The following is an 18,336-nucleotide window of genomic DNA, read 5'->3' as shown; positions in this document are numbered from 1 at the left end:
ATGAAACCGTGGGAAAGTCTCATAACTCTTCAGCAAGACCTTAAACTTTTTCTTTTTTTAATGTCTAGATCATAAAAAAAATTTATCTAAATATTTAAGATAATTACATGTTTAAAACTCAAACTTTGAAACAATCTACACCAATTTATCTACTTATTTGATGGTTAAATTTTTTATTTTACTCAACATAAAACTCGTTAACGTGTAATTTCCCAATTGATAAAAAAAGAGAGGAGGAGTCGTGCCCTAAAAATAAATTGACCGATACACAAAGCACATCCACTAACTTTGGAGCAGACATTATTACGAACCAGGAAAGGCTGGAAAGTTATGGAGTTTGAGAAAGAAAGAGAAAGATCACACGATAGCGGAAAAAAAGAAGAAGAATGAGTTGTATCTTATATGCTATTTTCCATCATAGGTGCTGCTGCATGCACCCAGTGGCTACTTTGATGCAGAAATCCCGTACGACTCTTTTACTGAAGGATAAATTACAACTTTTTAAATTTATTTGTGAAAGATGTTAAATTATAATGTTTTAAAAAACATTATACTTTTTTTATGGAATGAGAATGTGATATATTTTAATTTAATAAGCTTGTCTATTTATGATTCAGCAATGCAAATATGTTTAATTTTAATTTTATTATTAACTAATATTTTAGTTTGTATATATTATATAAGTTAAATGTTTCTTTTATATAATATAATCAAAATTCATAATAAAAAATTATTATATCAGTTATATATTTCCTTTTTCTTTTAAAAAATATCAATTATATTATAATTAAAATTTATAATTAATAAATTTCTTTAAAATATATAATTATTTTAAACTTATAATGAATAATTTAAATTGTATTACGATGAGGTTATTTTTAATTAACTATTGACAATTCCTTTTAAAAATTAATGAAATTCAATTTAAATATAAGTATAAAGAAGAGTAGACTAAAACGGGCATGTGATTAATAAGATCAAGAACACAAAAGTAAATGGAGGATAGTTAATTTAATGAGATGATTGGGAATGGAACGTTGCAACAGTAACCTGTGAAATACACTTTAAAAGAAGATAAACCATAACTTGCTCCTTTTATTTATGTGATTCATGCCTCTTCCTTCTAGTAAACCAACTATAGTTAATTTATATTATGCTATTATATATCAAAAGTTTTTTTTTTTTACTACATTATGTCAAAAGTTATACTCTAGATGGTATAAAGACACTATTTAATTTTCATGCTTTTTAATTCTTAATCAGTGTTATACACTCGTGACGCACTTATTTAATAAGTTCATGTACTCTTCAACACCAAACACCTCAAGAAAACTAAAAGCATGAATCACTGTTGACACGGTAATGTCGGGTTCGACACTGATGTTATTGGTGACGCCAGGGCCAATGCAAAACAAACGCAAAGTGGATGCAACACTTCAATTTTTTACATATTAAAATAATTACTGTCGGTTTAATTAGCTGCAAGGTAGTGTTGGCTAAATCTATCAATTAATGGAATATAAACTTTATTGACGAAAATTAACTAATGAACTACACATCTAGTTTTATCTTTATATATCTATAATCATTTACGATGAAACATTCAGTTTTTTTTTTTTGTTGTGAAAATGCAACTTTCAGTATAGAGACCACACATACAGATTAATAAACTAATAAAAAATACTATAATAGACGAAAAAACTAGTAAATACTATATAATCATTTAATTTGTTTAGTCGTACCATTTCATAAAATTGGCTATCAAAGAATCGTGGAACAATAAATATTTTTACCTTACAATAATTTAAAATTAAAAATTCATATAAAATGGACAATAATTAAAAATAAAAATTTGAAAATATAATATATTTTGTTTTATCATGATTCAATGATTTGAACCAAATCAACCCAATATATTTTGATTGACCATAAAAATTGTCAAAAACCCCATGCTTTGCTACACTATAATCATAAGGAGTGATCAAGTCAAGACCCAAACAAAAGAACATAAGGTTGATCTTATAGCCAAGCAATTACAGAAAGGTACCGACTCAGTCCCAATAACCAAAAAAAAGAAAAACAAAAATACAGAGGCCCATGTAGCAGCCTAAACAAGTGAACAACCATAAATTTCCCACAAAAACTAAAAAGGCATAAGACTATACCAAATCAGCAAGCTAGCAAATTAAAGTGGGAAGAATAGCGTGTAAAAAAGCCAAAAGAGTAGACATTTCAAAATCTTCCATTTGTAAGGTCAAATTTCAGGAAGCACATGCACCATGGCGCCATGTAATGTTATCCAGAAGCATTCCCATTCACTTAAGTAGAGATGAATAACACGGAAATTGAAAGCTGAGTCAAAGATTACTCTCCATTGTTAATATATATAGTTCTTGTTCTCATATTTTAATATTATTAATAAAGAAACAAAGTTGAATTGCCTATTTCATCCAGTTCAATCGTCAATGATTGCGAGTCAAAAATCGTAGAATTTTATTTTTTGAACAGAAAAATAATTATATTAAAAGAATAAAATCACGGATTTGAAAATATAGTGAGAGGATTAAAATTATAATTTAATCTAAAAATTAAATAATAAATATTTTTCTCTTTATATATATGTGTTTTTTTGGTATTAATATTACATTTATTATTAAAATATGAAACATCTCATCATTTTGTAAATGTTTTTTAGAAGATCATCATTTTGTAATGGAATCATGTATTCTATTCTAAATAATATTCCTATATTTAAGTTCATATTCCCTCTCTAACATTGCAATAGAAAGCCGAGTCAAAGATTACTCCATTGTTATCAGTTCTTATTCTCGTGTTTTAATATTATTAATCAAGAAGTAAAGTTGAATTACTTATTTTATCCAATAGTCAATGATTGCAAACCAAAAACCATTGAATTTTGTTTAACAAAAAAATAATTATACTTAAAAGATTGAAGTACAAAAAGAATTTTGCTGAAGTTTTTTTTTTTTTCTCTAGAACTCTAGACTATTCGAATCCTGTGCCATCCGCATACACCCATACTTAACATTTAAGGTCTTGAAACTTTCCCGTTCCCATGCATGTCTATACTTCATGAGTCTGTTACAATATTATTGCTCTTAGTCTTACTATTGATGTTGACATTTACTGCCGTCGTCACTATTGTCTGTCGTAGACACGACAACAGCCTCAGTCACTCCAAATTCTCCTACGGTGTTGTCTGATGATACCATGTGAGTTGCTGTTTTCATTTCTTTGCTCTTCCCCCACAGCATTATGTACAGACCACAAACAATTAGCACTGCTCCAATTACACTGAACATGCATGTTTCAGAAAAACAAACAGTCATTAAAGAGTAATTAACCTAATAATCTTCTATATGGTTTTAAAATATGATGACAACCACAATTGCAGTCACATCTTAGGCATTTTTCCACAATGTCAAGAATATTGGTAAAACCATAATCAGGATCGCAACCACAAATTAAAATCATCGATATATCTTCTATACAAATAATATTTCCGAACAAGGTGTGAAATAATTATTTAAATAAAATGATGCAAAAGAAATATTTCTTTGCAAGTTACTGTGACATTATTGCTATTCAAATTTAAATGAACAAGCTAGGTCATAGTGCATACCTTCCCAAGTATAGGTGCTCTTGTAATAACAGGGAACTAGCAAAAGCCACGAGCACAAGGCAAAGGGGGTTGAAAACAGATGCAAACAATGGACCTCTCTTCCGTACACACCATGAAGTGGCAATATTCACTAACCCAGTGGCCACAATTCCCTGCCACAAAATTTTAGTCTCATGATAATTATCCATTAACTAATTATTGATTTATTGGTATAATAATAGTTCACCATCCAACACTAATTATGAAATTAATTAGCTTACCGTATAAAGTGCCGTGAGAAGCCTGATACCTGAACCCAACTTCCATTGACTCCATTCTGTCTCAAAACAGAGGGCATAGACTGCGCCTTGTATTGCTGCCATTAAGGTCATCAACGCTGTACTTGAGTGATGGCTTGGATATTCCTTACTCACCTTAGCCTGTAGCATACATATATAGGGATCAATGGCAAAAGGTAACCCCTCAAACCGTGGCACATACAAGATTAGATAGGATCTTGCTAACCGAGTAAAAGTTTTTATTGGAAATCATGTTAGAGCGAGAGCGTATTTTCATGCATCCTAATAAAACATATTTTTTCCTTTTACTTCTTTAACTAGTATCCTTATAACATACTGATTAGTATTTGCACGCCTTTAAGATATATGAGAAAACATGTGTAGTGAGTAGCGATAAATACAATATATAGGAAGCTAACCTGAATGATGAGCCATATTGAGAAACTCAAGCAACTTCCAATGCCACATAAAACACCTAGCCATTCTCTTCCATGCGATGTTCCTAGCTGACTATTGATATTTTTATGGAAAAGATTGATGTGAATGTCCTTCCAAATATTTATTTCTACCCCTTTGAGAAATGACAGCAGCATTGACCCGGTAATTCCTAGTATTGTTCCCAACACCTTAGCGTTCGTTGCCGCGGTTCGCATATTTAACTTTTCGTAGCTACAAAAATATGTAGTTGCTGCAATTAGTTCAGCAAAAAAACTCTTATCGATGATAAATGAAATAAAATAAAGATCACATGAAGAAGGTGATGGTGAAGAGTGGTGAGTGGTGACTACGTACCCGCACAAGATGGAGAGAATAAAAGTGACTGCAGGAACCAGATTGAATATAGCAACTTGGAACGTTGCTGATACCAAAGCCAACGCAACGAAAGCTAGGTTTTGGAATAAACTCCCTCTGATTATATTATCAATAAACATATAGTAATAGTTTTGCTAAGTAATAATTTTAATATCTGAATTTAAATTATTATACAATTACTTTAGCACTATACATGCCAAATAATCATAATAAAATCATTTTAGGGCAAAGGGGTGAAGAAGAACGTAGAGTTTACATCAACCATACCCAAATAGGCCGCTAAAAAATGACATCCAAAGCACCCTCCATGTCAACTTTGACGTGTTCTTTCTGCATTAAATATCAAAATAGAACAAAAAAATAAGAACCCATCATTTTGATTTTATTTTATGTAATGCCCTAGCATAGGGTGAAACAACCAAAATTCTGTTCTTATAAGATTAGAAATTAAACAAAACAGGTTACGGGATTGAGAATGCTACACCTTTCGAAAAAAAGAGCAAGAGAACATGATAAAGCAGCCCCGAAAATGTGACGATAGGCAACGATTACTCGAATGCTCATTCCATCATTTATGGCGAACTTCAAAAGAATACTCGTGGAAGCATATCCAAGCTGCACCAACACCATCAGAAGGACAGGCTTCAACTCCTGCATTACTTTCTTCATCTTTACTTGGCTATTGTAATTTGGTTGAGTTTCACGAAGGAATTGAAACAGAGAAAGTTTAGGATCGAGAACGGAGTTTCTTGCGAACAAGTGCGTAGAGCCTTTTTTTATTACATTTTCGAAAGTACACAGCTCATTCTGAACCGTATATTTAATACTCATTTGACAATGTATAGTAAGTATCCCCAATAGTTAGTTTCTTTCAATTACAGCAGTTTTTTCCCCCCCCAAATAATGATGGAAAATATTCAGGGTGGTTTTTCAAGGCTTCATGGTGGAATGGCTATTGGGAGGCTTCGTGTATTGTGTTGAAATCTGTGTACACTTGTGGTAAATAAAATTATCTTTAGCTTTTCAAATCCTTAACAGCTTCTTTGTATTTGACAAAAAATATTTATAATAATTAATATTATGTGTAATTACATGTCTGAAAGTAATTTTATTAATACTACCTCTATCTCATTATAATTATGAGAAAAAAATTTATTTCAAAATAATTATTATTTTAATTTTAATGTAACATTAATTATTATTTTTCATTTATATTCCTTATAATATTAATAAAGAAATCTTTAAATAAATTAATGATGATATAAAATTTAATTTTCTAAAATTATTATTATTTTTTATCTATTTATTATTTTTTATAATAATCTAACTATTATTTTGGAACAGAAGAAATATTATATATGTGGGTGGAGGGAGAGAGAGAATATACATTATAGTTCAACGTATCTGTATCTATGTATACATGACCCTCTTTACAAAGTGATTAAAATTGGGAAAAAGAAATTGATGAAAAAATCTAGCTTACTTTATAAACATTTAATTTAATGGATACCAAGTTAGAAAATATTAATATTTATACACACGTATGCACATACGTCACCGAGTTAAACATGTATATTCGAAATAAAAATTAAATTTGAAAATGAAATTTATATGATAGTAATATAAAATTGATTTTAGAAAGTATAGTTAGATATTTTAAGTGAAATTTATCAACGCTTTAGATGGTTTATAAATGTAGTATAGCTCTTCAAATCCCAACTTGACCTAAAAGACGTACACTTTAGAAAAGAATCAATGTAATTTGAGTGCTTAATTGGCTTCCCCGTTAAATAATTCTCACATATTTTAGTTAAAATTATGATATTTAAATATTTGTAATTTTTTAAATTTAAATATACTTTTAAATGATTTTTAGATTATATATTAAATAATTATTAATATATATATTACCATTACTCAATTCTATTTATATAAATAATTTCAAATGTATACATTACATAAAATAAAAGAATGTTACTAAAATAAGTACTTATTATAGTTAACAAATTTTTATTTGAATTTTTTTTATTCTTTCATTTCAATTTGAATTTCTATTTTTTTCATTATTTATAACTACTTTTTAATTTCTTAATTACAATAATATATTTTAAAATAATTTTGAATTATTTATTAAATTATTTTTAATGTATATTGGCATTATTGAATTCTATTTTATTAAGTTATTTTTCTCTTATAAAATATTTTGGAACAATAATATATGTCATTAATGCTTAAATTAATTTATTAATATTATATATTTAAAATATATGTAAATTATCTTTTATTAATTAAAATAATTTTTACATTTTAAAAAGTAAAAATTTATATATTTTAATATTTTATGTACTTTTGTTATCATTAAAATAAATTTGTGTTAATTAAATTGATTTAATATAATATTTATTATCAATATATTATTTTATTGAGTGAAACAATTAATTTTAAATAAGTTTATTTTTTTATCAAATAAAATTTAACTTAAAAGGAGCTTTAAGATTTTTAGAAAAATGAAAATTATTATAAGAATATAATTTGAATCTCTATTTTTAAGCTTCAAAATTAAATGGGGGCTGGTGGCTTAATTTATTTTGGGCCTTGCCTGGCTCCTTTTCTTGTATGTCTTGGTTTGGGTTTGGGTTGTGCTTAATCAATCTAATTAGTCGTCTTAATCATCAATAAATTTATTTTTTGCTTCTTTAAAAAAATGGCCTGCATGCAAGGCCTGACGTTTACTCATTTTGATTAAGATCCGATCTATTATATCAGAACTCTGAGAGTACATGCAATTGAAAAACCATCAAGGTGTAGCCATACATAATAAAGATCATAATGTGCAAAATGAACCAAGCATCTCCCAACATCTATGGCTACGAAAAAGTAATAAATTTCATAAAAAGAAATTGCTGAAGTTAAAATGCTGGTTGCTTGAGTTTTGTTGGAACTGTAGTGTACCATACATATCCTAATTAGCACTTCAACATTCTACGTACTGAAACTACATCTATTTCGTGAGAGCCATTCATAGATGTCTTTTATTATCCCATTATTGCCAATGCATGTCATTCAGTCAATCAAGTCCACTTTATGAAGACTCATCATGAACAATCCTAACAACATCCATGTTGTTAGTCAAAATAATTATGGTCTTAAATTAATTTATGCAGACGAAGAATAAGTAATAAATAAATGAAAAAAATAATTTTATAAAATTAATCTTATATTATAATTAATTCATTTATAAATTTTATTGTCAATTATTAACGGGTGGGTTTGTTTAAAATTAAAAAAAATTTAAAATAAATATTTTTTGAGTGTTTCAAACATGAAATTATTTTTTTAAAAGCAAAAATAATTTAGATAAACACAGAAAAAACAAAAAATTATTTATTTTATTAAAATAAGTATTTATTTTAATAAATAAATTTATAAATATAAAAAATTAAAATAATAATTATTTTAAAATAAAAAATTCTTACACACCAATTATAATGGGTCAGAGGGTAATATTAATTGGTGTGGCTATTGTAGTATTGTTGACTGTTGTCATGATCCATTCTCGTAATTTCAACATTTTCCGTGTTGTCTGATGACGTCAAGTAAGGGACCGTTCTCATTTCTTTGCTTTTACCCCACAGCACCATACATGTACAAGCCACACACAATTAGCACTGCTCCAATTACACTGAACATGTTTCATAAAAACAAATCATAAAATAGTAAGTTGAACATGATTATGAGATAATCTGCAGTACAATAAGCAAGCTAATTAGTAGTTACCCAAGACTTTTCCCGAACAACTGGTTTGCTCAAGAATATTTGTAGCACGTATTAATGGTGCCAATGGTATCAATTCTTAAATGAAATGTTGGTCATACCTTCCAACGTATAGGTTTTCATCCAAAAAATATGGAAGCAAAAATAGCCACTATCACAAGCGCGAGAGGGTTGAAAACACATGCATACAATGGACCTTTAATCCGTACACACCATGCAGTAACAATAACCACTAATCCAGAGTACACAATTCCCTGCCACAACATCTTGGTTTCTTAGTAATTACTAATTTTTAGTATACTAGTTCACCATCCAATTAATGCAAATTTTAACTTACAGAAAATCCGCAGTTAGAAGCCTAATATCCCAACCCAACTTCCATTGGCTCCAATCCTTCACAACACATAGGGCTAAGACTGTGGCTTGTATTGCCCCCATTAAGGTCATCAGCGCTGTACTTGAGTAATGGCTTGGATATTCGATCTTTACTCATCTTAGTCTGTCCCATTTAGTGATTATTCATCAACAACAACAACTACACTTTTTTTTTTTTTGCCAACAAATAGAATTATAATTAGATAAGGCCATAAGGGTAAACCCTTAACACATCATATATTTCATCAACATTTTTTTTTATCGCTTTCTTCTAATCATGTTATTTATCTTATTGCATGTTATACTTATATTTTTTTTTTTCTCTCTTTCTCAATTAGCAACTGAGTGCCCATGAAATATATATTTCTCTTTAAGTACTGAGATATAACAACAGGAAGCTTAATTACCTGAATGATGAGCCATAATGAAAGACTAAAAACACTTCCAAGACAACATAAAACACCTAGCCATTTTCTTCCAGAAACAGCATGCGATGATCCAAGGTGGCCATTTTGATTTTTGTGAAAAAATATTTATGTGCAAAGTCAAAATGTCAATTTCTAACCCTTTGAAAAAGGTCTGCAGCATTGACCCGTCAATTCCTGTTATAGTTCCCAACACTTTGACCCTCCCTGATGGGGTTCGCAAATTTTCAAAGCTACAAACAGTTGAAAGAGTTACTGGATGCAATAAATTATTGCGAATAATTGTGCAAGTTCAGTAATAATCTTTCTGAGTAAGGACAAAAAGTAATAAATATATATACCTGTGGTAATTGTAAAGAGTGATGACTCTACGTACCCGCACAAAACGGAGAAGACAAAAGTGATCACAGGAATGAGGTTATAAACGGAGGTAGCAAATGTCGCTGATACCCACGCCAAACCAATGAAATAAAGGTTGCGCACCAAGCTCTCTCTGTTCATATTATTAAATGCACAATATACAGACACACATAAATATTTTTTTTTTTTTTCTCTATCTATATATATATATATATATATATATATATATATATATATATATATATATATATATATATATATATAAACACATATATATTGGTCTAAAAAATAAGTAAATTAATCTTTATTTGTGTCACCTTATATTCAACAAAATAAGCTCTATAATACCTTATTAAAAATTCAATGTCAATTAAATGAAAGGTTTGATTGGCATTTTTTAAAACCAAAAAATGTCTACTTTTTTATATGAGACCAAAAAAATATTTATAATACCTTTCACTTAATTCAAATTGTATTTTCAATGATTTTTTTATCTTAAGTTTCAGTAAAGGATAATTTAGAGAATAAAGGCTAATTTTTTAAAATGAGTAGATTAGTAAAATTAAATAATATTAACTAAGGTTTTTAATTAATTAGTTTTTTTAGTTATATTTGAGACCGAAGAAGATATATTCCAGATACGCGGGAAAAGAAAAGGCACAAGAAAACCTCATGGCCATGGCAAAGGGTTGAAGACTGAAGAGTTTAACCATACCCATATATGCCGCAAAATAATGACATCAAGAGCACCCTCCATGTTAACTTTGGCCTGTTCTTTCTGTTATAAATATCAAAATAGAAATATAAAAAAAGGGAAAGAAAAACATCATCTTAATTTTAGCCATTATCTAAGGTAGCATGGGTCAAAGAATTAATCACAAATTTTGTTCTTAATAATAGAAAACAAAAGAAGTTACGGGCTGTGAATGCACCTTTCAAAAATAAGAGCAAGAGAATAAAGAGAGAAAGCATCTACAAAAATGTGACGGTAGGGCAGTGACTACTCTAAAGCTCATTCCATCAGTTAGGGAAAGCTTGTAAAGCACATTCACAGAAGCAGCTGCAACCTGCGCTAGCACCATCAACATGGCAGGCTTCAACTCTTGCACTCCTTTCCATGTGTATTTCATCTTTATTGCCTAGCTGCTGTAATATACTGGTTTGAATTTGAATAAGGAAAAAGAGAAATATAAGGATATATAGAACATGCATATCATTGCCAAAAGCCAACACAGCAATGCATATATATAGGAAATTAATAATACTCGATCACATTATTTCTAGGTTAAAAAAGCTTGCATTTCGTTTTAGTTTACTATAAATAAACTAAGGACAAAACTTATAGTGACGCATCTCAAGAGAATTAATTTGTCTTATTTTTCAATAAAAAGTAGAGTTTTATGGGGATTTAAATATTTTCTCGTTGAGTTATATGGGGATTTAAATATATTCTCGTTGAGTAATGTAATAAGTTATATTATTATTATTATTATTATTATTATTATTATTATTATTACACTACTACAAAAACAAGAATTAACATCGTCAAATCTACATCGGTTATTAAAAAGGCGATGTAGTAAATTTCGCGGTGGCATTTTCGAAATTTATACAAACTTTTTGACATGTTAACCACGGTTATTGTGAAACCGGAGTCGATAAGCATGTTACAAAGACGGTTTTAGAAAAACCGCCTTTGTTTGATTTGTAAGCACGACAGTTTTCTACAGCACGTCTTTGTATAGACTGACTTTTCATTTTTCTCTCTCTCTCTCTTTGTATAGACATGTCTTTACACACTCGCCCTTCATTTTCTCTCTCTCTCTCTTATGTTATCTTCTCATCTTCTCCGCTGACCCTTCATTTTCCCTCTCTCATTGTAGCCTTGTGTATGTCTTTGTCGCTTTCTCTCTCTGGCAGAGAACGTCTGTGTATGCCTTACTCCACCGCAACCTAAAATGTCTTGTTAGGTTCTTTAACAACAGCAACTGCTGGCGCATTCCGTGCTCTTTCGGCTCCGTGTCGTTTCCGTCCTCGCTTTGATCCTTTCGTGGACTGCCCCCGCGAACGCCGCGCTGCGAGCTCCGCAGTTTCGTTTGCTTCTCCTGCTGGCGGTGGAAATGGCGATGCTGGAACCGACGACGGTTGCGGTTCTGGCAGTGAGTCTGGAGATGCTAATCTCAAACTGGTAGGAGACGTGGGTCAAGAGCTTTTTCGACTTTCGCCTGATGTTATCATTCTCGATGTTTCGGTGTGAACTCTTCTTTACTCTGAGTAGATTTTTTTTGTTATTATTTTTATTTTTAGTAAAATAATAATTTAGTTTTGTTTATGTGTGTGATAGGGAATGATATGTGTGGGGGATGTGCTACACTAACCTGATATTCGAAACAATAATGAAGTGGCATGGGTTGTTTTTCACTCACGCATGCAAAACATTTTTGTGTAATTATTATTTGTTCTCATCCCCTCTCACTAATTACTTCTCAGTCCAAGTTTGTCACTCCTTTCTCGCTACCACGCTAATTTCTTTCTTCTATTCCATTTCCATGCCTTGATTAAACGTACTAATCCTTGCTTATTATTAATGAGTTTCTTTGAGATATTTTCAGTTTCACCAATTGTATTAACTATTTTTGCTATTATTCTCATTGTAACTTTAGTTTTGAAGCTTGGTTGATTCAATTGATCGATTTGCAATAAGAGGAATCTGGTTTGAGACATGCTTTGGATGGTCCTGATAGCATGGGATTCGATTCTCTTATTTCCATAGAGAATGAGAGGTCCCTCATGGAACGTGTATGACATGAAGTAAAGCAAGAATTGAAACAGGTAAGGGATTAAATGTTAATAGCTTTTAAAAGTCTGCGTTTGAGTCCCATCATTTTGAATCTCCCCCGTGATTGACCTCAATGTCTTTTTTTTTTAAAATATTATGTAGGGTTATAAAGAGAAAATTGTGGACATAAGAGAGGAAATTTTACGCAAGAGATGAGTTAGGAAACTTCCTGGTGAGACGACCTCTGTCCTTAAAGCTTGGTGGCTTTACTATATATTTTTTTCTTTTAGTAAACCCTGTTCAAACATATTTGAACGAATTTAAATTGTGATTTTGGATGTTGTTGTGTTTGGGTGGCCCTGGTCAGAAGATGTTTTATTAAGTGTTTATGTAATGCAAGGTTGGTCAGTTTGGTTTTGCACTAATGTATGATTACTTTGTGGAATATACTTAAAGTTGAAGATTTTTTAAAAATCTTTGGTTTTTTTTCTTGTATGTGTAATCAGGAGAGCCCGAGAGGGGTCTTGTATTGTAAGTAACTGGCCATGCTAAGTTTTTTAATAAATTGTGTTAACCACTTGTTGCAGTAATCAAGAGTTAGATCATTCATTTCAATATTCTTAGATTTTGTTTGCTGTTTACCAAATATGTTATGTGGATAATGAATTTTAATCTACTATTGCTTATTGTTGATGGCCATTTCTTCTAAAATTTAAGACTGATAATTTTTACACTTGCTGCCTGTTTTAGGTGGCTACGAAGACTGAGTCAAATAAAGTTGCAGGGAATGCCATTTTATATGAATGTGTTTATAAAGTTGCAGGGAATGCCATTTTATAGTTGTTCCTTTCTTCAATAGCCTTGTATCAAGTGAATCTTAACCTTGCATACTTTATGCAGGTGGAGTTCTAAATCTGGCCATGGTTGAGTGTGTGGACAATCAGAAGGTAGACATATAGAATCAAGTATACTCTAATATGATTATTGTGGAACTATAATGTGATATCTTGTTGCTTGGATGATTTTTGCCACATCGCTTGTGATGAGATTATCTTGGAGGTCAGCTGAAAATTTTATGAGATCTTAATCTTTGGATTCATCTGGCTTTGAAGCTTTATGAAAAACTATGTGTTCAAATATAATTTGGTTGCTCTATCCCTTTATGAATTCTCTGTAGTCTCTTGTCTTCTCCCAAATAGTTGCTACAAAATACACCAGAAGAATCAATGTCATTTGTTTGATGAGTAATTGGTAAAAGACTGAGTATGATGGCCTTAATTTTTTACAGTAATTGTCACCCATTGATTATCTGGGCTTGTGACTGCTAACTATTTTTAAGCAAAAAAAGGTTTAATATAGAACCACAATTTTTTTGCTCTATCATTTTTCTGCCAAATTTCTTGTTTTGTGGATCTATTTTTATTGATACCTATTGCGGGGTGGGGGTGGGGGGTTGTATTATTTTAATGAAACTGGTATAAAGTATCTTTGTTATGCAGGTTGTTGTTTCATAAAATATGCTACCTCCGAAGAAGCTGATCAGGCAATTAGAGCATTGCATAATCAACATACTCTTCCTGGAGTGAGTTGTGTTTCTGAATCCTAGATAGTAAATAGTGAGGACGACTTATAGTTAGTGATTTTCTGACACTTGTATCTTATGATTAGGGTGTTGGTCCAATCCAAGTGCGATATGCTGATGGTGAACGGGAACGCCTTGGTAACTATTTATATTTATTGACATTGAATAGGCTTGAAAATTCTTACTGCCAGATGTTTCGTATGCACAAGACCTAAATAAGAGTACTGTTAAGGTATCCATAATCATGGTTGTAATTTTTGCTCTTTACAAATTAAAACGTATCTAGAGTTCTCTGGCCTGATGGTCAATCTTCTGCATGAGTGGACCTTATGAAATATGATAAAATGTTTGAAACATCTTTTACACATGGAAACTTGTGATGAAGTAAGGGACTTTATACTTGTCCCTTTTATTAATTTTATTCTTATGTTCTAAACCTCCTATATATTGTAGTAGTTTCACTTATTATTTTAGCAAAATATATTTAAAACTGCTAGTGAAATTTACTTTTGAGTTTGAACAGTAATTAGTTGATAAAGAAAAAAAAACTAGCAATACTATTTTCATCTGAACATTTTCTGAAGATAATTTTTGTGAAAATTAGGTTGTTCTAGGGGAAGAATTTATGCATGGATGTGCCTTTTGTATTTTTTAGTGCATCATTGTTATTAGTCATCTGATGATTGCACTGATTGTTTCATGTTTATTCAAATTAATTTATTTATATGATAGGTGTTGTTGAGTACAAATTATTTGTGGGCTCTTTGAACAAACAGGCTACCGTAAAGGAAGTTGAGGAAGTATGTTTCCTGCTACAATCAAACTTTACACTAGAGACTGTTATACAAGTATTTTCAATGGGACAATTTTTTATTTTATTGTCTTGCACAAGGGAAACTTAGGCACAAGGGAACTGATGTCTGTGATTAATGAATTGCTAACTTCTCTAATAAATATTTAATATCTCTATAGTATCATGTTAAACTTACTGTTATTATTAACATGAAACTAATTGATGGTGTCTCACTCTCTCTTGTATCAGATTTTCTCAAAATATGGCCGGGTTGAAGATGTTTATCTTATGCGCGATGAGAAGAAACAAAGTCGTGGTATGTTTCCTACCTATATGGGATATTAGCTGGAAACTGGGTAGGGGATGGGGGTGAAATCATGGGGGCGAGGGGTTGGTTTCCATGCTTCAGTTTCATAATTGTTCTTGAGGAAAGTATGAATTGGTTGGTGTAATGAGTGGTATTGTTTTTTACTATTCCCTTCAATGTTTGGAGGCATCATAGTTTTTTATTCTGGGGTTACTTCTTTTTGTGTCTCTTTATGTGTGTTTGTGTTTGATGGCAATACTGAATAGATAATATTTTCCCTTATTTTGGTTGAAGGGTGTGGTTTTGTTAAATACTCACAAAGATATGGCTCTGGCAGCAATTAATGCGCTTAATGGAATCTACACAATGAAAGTAAGAATATATATATATATATATATATATATATATATATATATATATATATATATATATATATATATATATATATATATATATTCTTTTAATAATTCTTCTTATGAAAGCACTATGGTTAATCTTGCATTTTTCTGCATAGGGTTGTGAGCAGCCACTAATTGTCCGGTAGCAAATCATCTTAACGGCATGGTGTTTATAAAAATGGTCCTATTTTTGTTTAAGAAAACTATTATTTAAAAATTATTGTTATTACTTAAAGGAAAAATGGTCCTAAATCACATTTATGCTGCTAGTTTCTTTACACTATTTCATCCAATTTCACTCTTTTTTCCGTTAGTTATTACTTTTCAAATATCCTAAATCATCTCATTCATGATTAGAACAAATTTAATTTCCAAGTTAATTTCATGATTAATATAAAAAAACACTACGTACAAATAAGTCTATGAATTTAATTTAAATACTATTGAAGGTTGTATAGTGGACATTAAGAATGAGAATAAGTTGGCTATTAGGAGATTATAGCACGGCTTATATATAATGAGGTCTAACGTACATGACTTATTTCAATTCATTTTGGCCAGGTACTTTATTTTTGTAAGGTGGAGGCTCCCTTTTGACTATGGATATGGTGACTCCGATAAGAAATGATTGAAAAGTCTGTGCCCCTTGACCATGTGTTTCAACGAAAAAAATATTAGGTAATACACAATTATATAAGGAAAATTTTTAACCAATGGATTTCTATAAAATAGTTCAAATATGAAGATTTATATATTATCTTGCAGGAGAGAATTCAACTTGAAACTACTCGGTTGTATAAACTTAATTGATATAACTTTCATGCTCAATTTGATAATTTTAAATAATTTTGAATATTTTCTTTTAGTGTATATAATTTTAGTGAGCAGCACTTTTAGACAGTTTTTTTGCTAAACGTATATAGTATCTATGTTCAAATTTGATTAATTTTATTCTTTTGTTCTCTCTTTGTACGAACAATTTAGTTTAGTAATTATTAATTAGTTTGTAGAAATATTTTTTTTAATGAAATGACTATGTCACTAATTTTTATGTCATCATAATTCTTGCTTCCAAAAAGCAAAAAAATTAAAAATAATTAATACTTCTACATCGGTTCAGGCGACGACCGATGTAGAATATCTAGCATTCTACATCGGTTATTATAATGACCGATGTAGAATGATGACTTTCCACATCGGTTTTCAGGACAACCGATGTAGAAATCTGACATTCTAAGTCTTAAAATTGACAGATTTCTACATCGGTCGTGCTAATAACCGATGTAGAATGTTACATCGGTTATTACAATGGCCGATGTAGAATGATGACTTTCTACATCGGTTTTCAGGACAACCGATATAGAAATCTGGCATTCTAAGTCTTAAAATTGACAGATTTCTAGCTACATCGGTCGTCCTAATAATCGATGTAGAATGTTAGAATTCAACATCAGTCGCTCAACCGTTGTTGTGTTTCAACGACACCGGATTACAATTACGAGTGATAACCGATGTAGAATGATGCCGATAACCGATGTAGAAAACCTATTTTCTAGTAGTGTTATTATTATTATTATTATTAGTATTATTATTATTATTATTATTATTATTATTATTATTAAGTTAAAATATATTTTTCATTTTTATAAAATAGGAAAAGTTCAAATATCATTGATGCAAAAAGTTCATTTGTTTTACATCCTTATGCAATTAAAATATATAATACTTTGGCTTGAATTAAGATTCGACTGCATCCAAACCTAAGTGTAACAAATTGTGACGTATAAATATGGGGTTAAAAACTGCCATAAATTAAAATTACATAAAATATACCACAAATTTTAGAAAAATTATGACAAATTTTTTTATTTTTTTATTTTTTCTATAATTTATGATGATTTTTATTCCTTGAAAATTCTCACATGGGTTTTGATATAATCAAACCTTACTCCTTTGAATCAAAATTTGACACGCTATAATTTTAAGAGGATATAAGATGAACATAATTGTTTGCAGGATGAAATTCAAACCTTTTCAATCAATTTTATAAAAACAAAAATATATTTTAACCTTATTATTATATAACATATAATTAGCATAACTAGACATAGCTCTTTAAAAAAAAAACTAGAGAAAATTTAAATTCTATATTATTTTACTTAAAAACTATATTTTTAATTAAAAAAACCGTAGTTAGAAAATTAACAATAAGAAAAAATAGAAAAGTGATTTGATAGGTCAATCTGTTATATCTTATCATTGGTCCACCTTAAGTTACAAACTATGCAAAGTGAATTAGGAAAGTTGGGGTTAGGAATGACAATACTTAAGGGCTAGACATAGTACTATAATAGTCGTTTCCATGTCCTTACTTTGAAAAAAATCTTTAGATCCCTATCCATATCCACATGGGTAATAACTTGTATATTTGTGTTCACTCTCATACTTGTAGTCACTATCCACATTTTAATTAATACGAAAAATTGAAAAATAAATAATATTGATTAAGAATGTAATAATAATTAAATTAAAATCTCATCCAAATATCTTTTATTAAATATATATAATCATAATCACAAAACATAACAAAAATTAAAATTGCACTACTGCAAAAACGCGATTCTAAGATGGTGGAAAACAGGATACAACGACGGTGGACGACCGTCATTGTATCTAACGTCGTGGAAAATAAAACCGTTCAACGACGGGTCAAAATTCTACGTTGTCGAAAGAGATCCACTTTTAAAGACGTTGCTTACTTAAACACCGTCTTTGTTTGCGAACTTTCAAAGACGTTGCTTAAGTAAGC

At 30.1% G+C, this 18,336-nt stretch overlaps 1 protein-coding gene, 1 long non-coding RNA gene and 1 pseudogene across 2 annotated transcripts; 1 reads left to right on the top strand and 2 right to left on the bottom strand.

Moving 5' to 3' along the window:
* Positions 1 to 2,945: 2,945 nt before the first annotated feature.
* LOC100813274 (WAT1-related protein At1g68170) lies at positions 2,946 to 5,016 on the bottom strand. Its single transcript, XM_041015447.1, has 5 exons — positions 4,714 to 5,016; positions 4,341 to 4,590; positions 3,904 to 4,062; positions 3,644 to 3,795; positions 2,946 to 3,315 (listed from the first exon to the last, which is right to left on the bottom strand). The coding sequence occupies exons 1-5, from the start codon at positions 4,851 to 4,853 to the stop codon at positions 3,129 to 3,131; spliced, it is 888 nt and encodes a 295-aa protein (XP_040871381.1). The 5' UTR covers positions 4,854 to 5,016; the 3' UTR covers positions 2,946 to 3,128.
* A 3,224-nt stretch (positions 5,017 to 8,240) lies between these two features.
* LOC100812736 (WAT1-related protein At1g68170-like) lies at positions 8,241 to 10,798 on the bottom strand (annotated as a pseudogene).
* Positions 10,799 to 14,115: 3,317 nt separating this feature from the next.
* LOC102662799 (uncharacterized) lies at positions 14,116 to 15,166 on the top strand. Its single transcript, XR_414383.4, has 3 exons — positions 14,116 to 14,167; positions 14,762 to 14,829; positions 15,072 to 15,166. It is a non-coding gene; the product is annotated as an uncharacterized lncRNA (long non-coding RNA).
* Positions 15,167 to 18,336: the final 3,170 nt, after the last annotated feature.

The sequence above is a fragment of the Glycine max genome, chromosome 5 (genome assembly GCF_000004515.6).
Source record: "Glycine max cultivar Williams 82 chromosome 5, Glycine_max_v4.0, whole genome shotgun sequence".
Taxonomy (NCBI): domain Eukaryota; kingdom Viridiplantae; phylum Streptophyta; class Magnoliopsida; order Fabales; family Fabaceae; genus Glycine; species Glycine max.
Note: the sequence above shows the minus strand (reverse complement) of the source record. Positions and strands in the feature narration are given on the sequence as shown.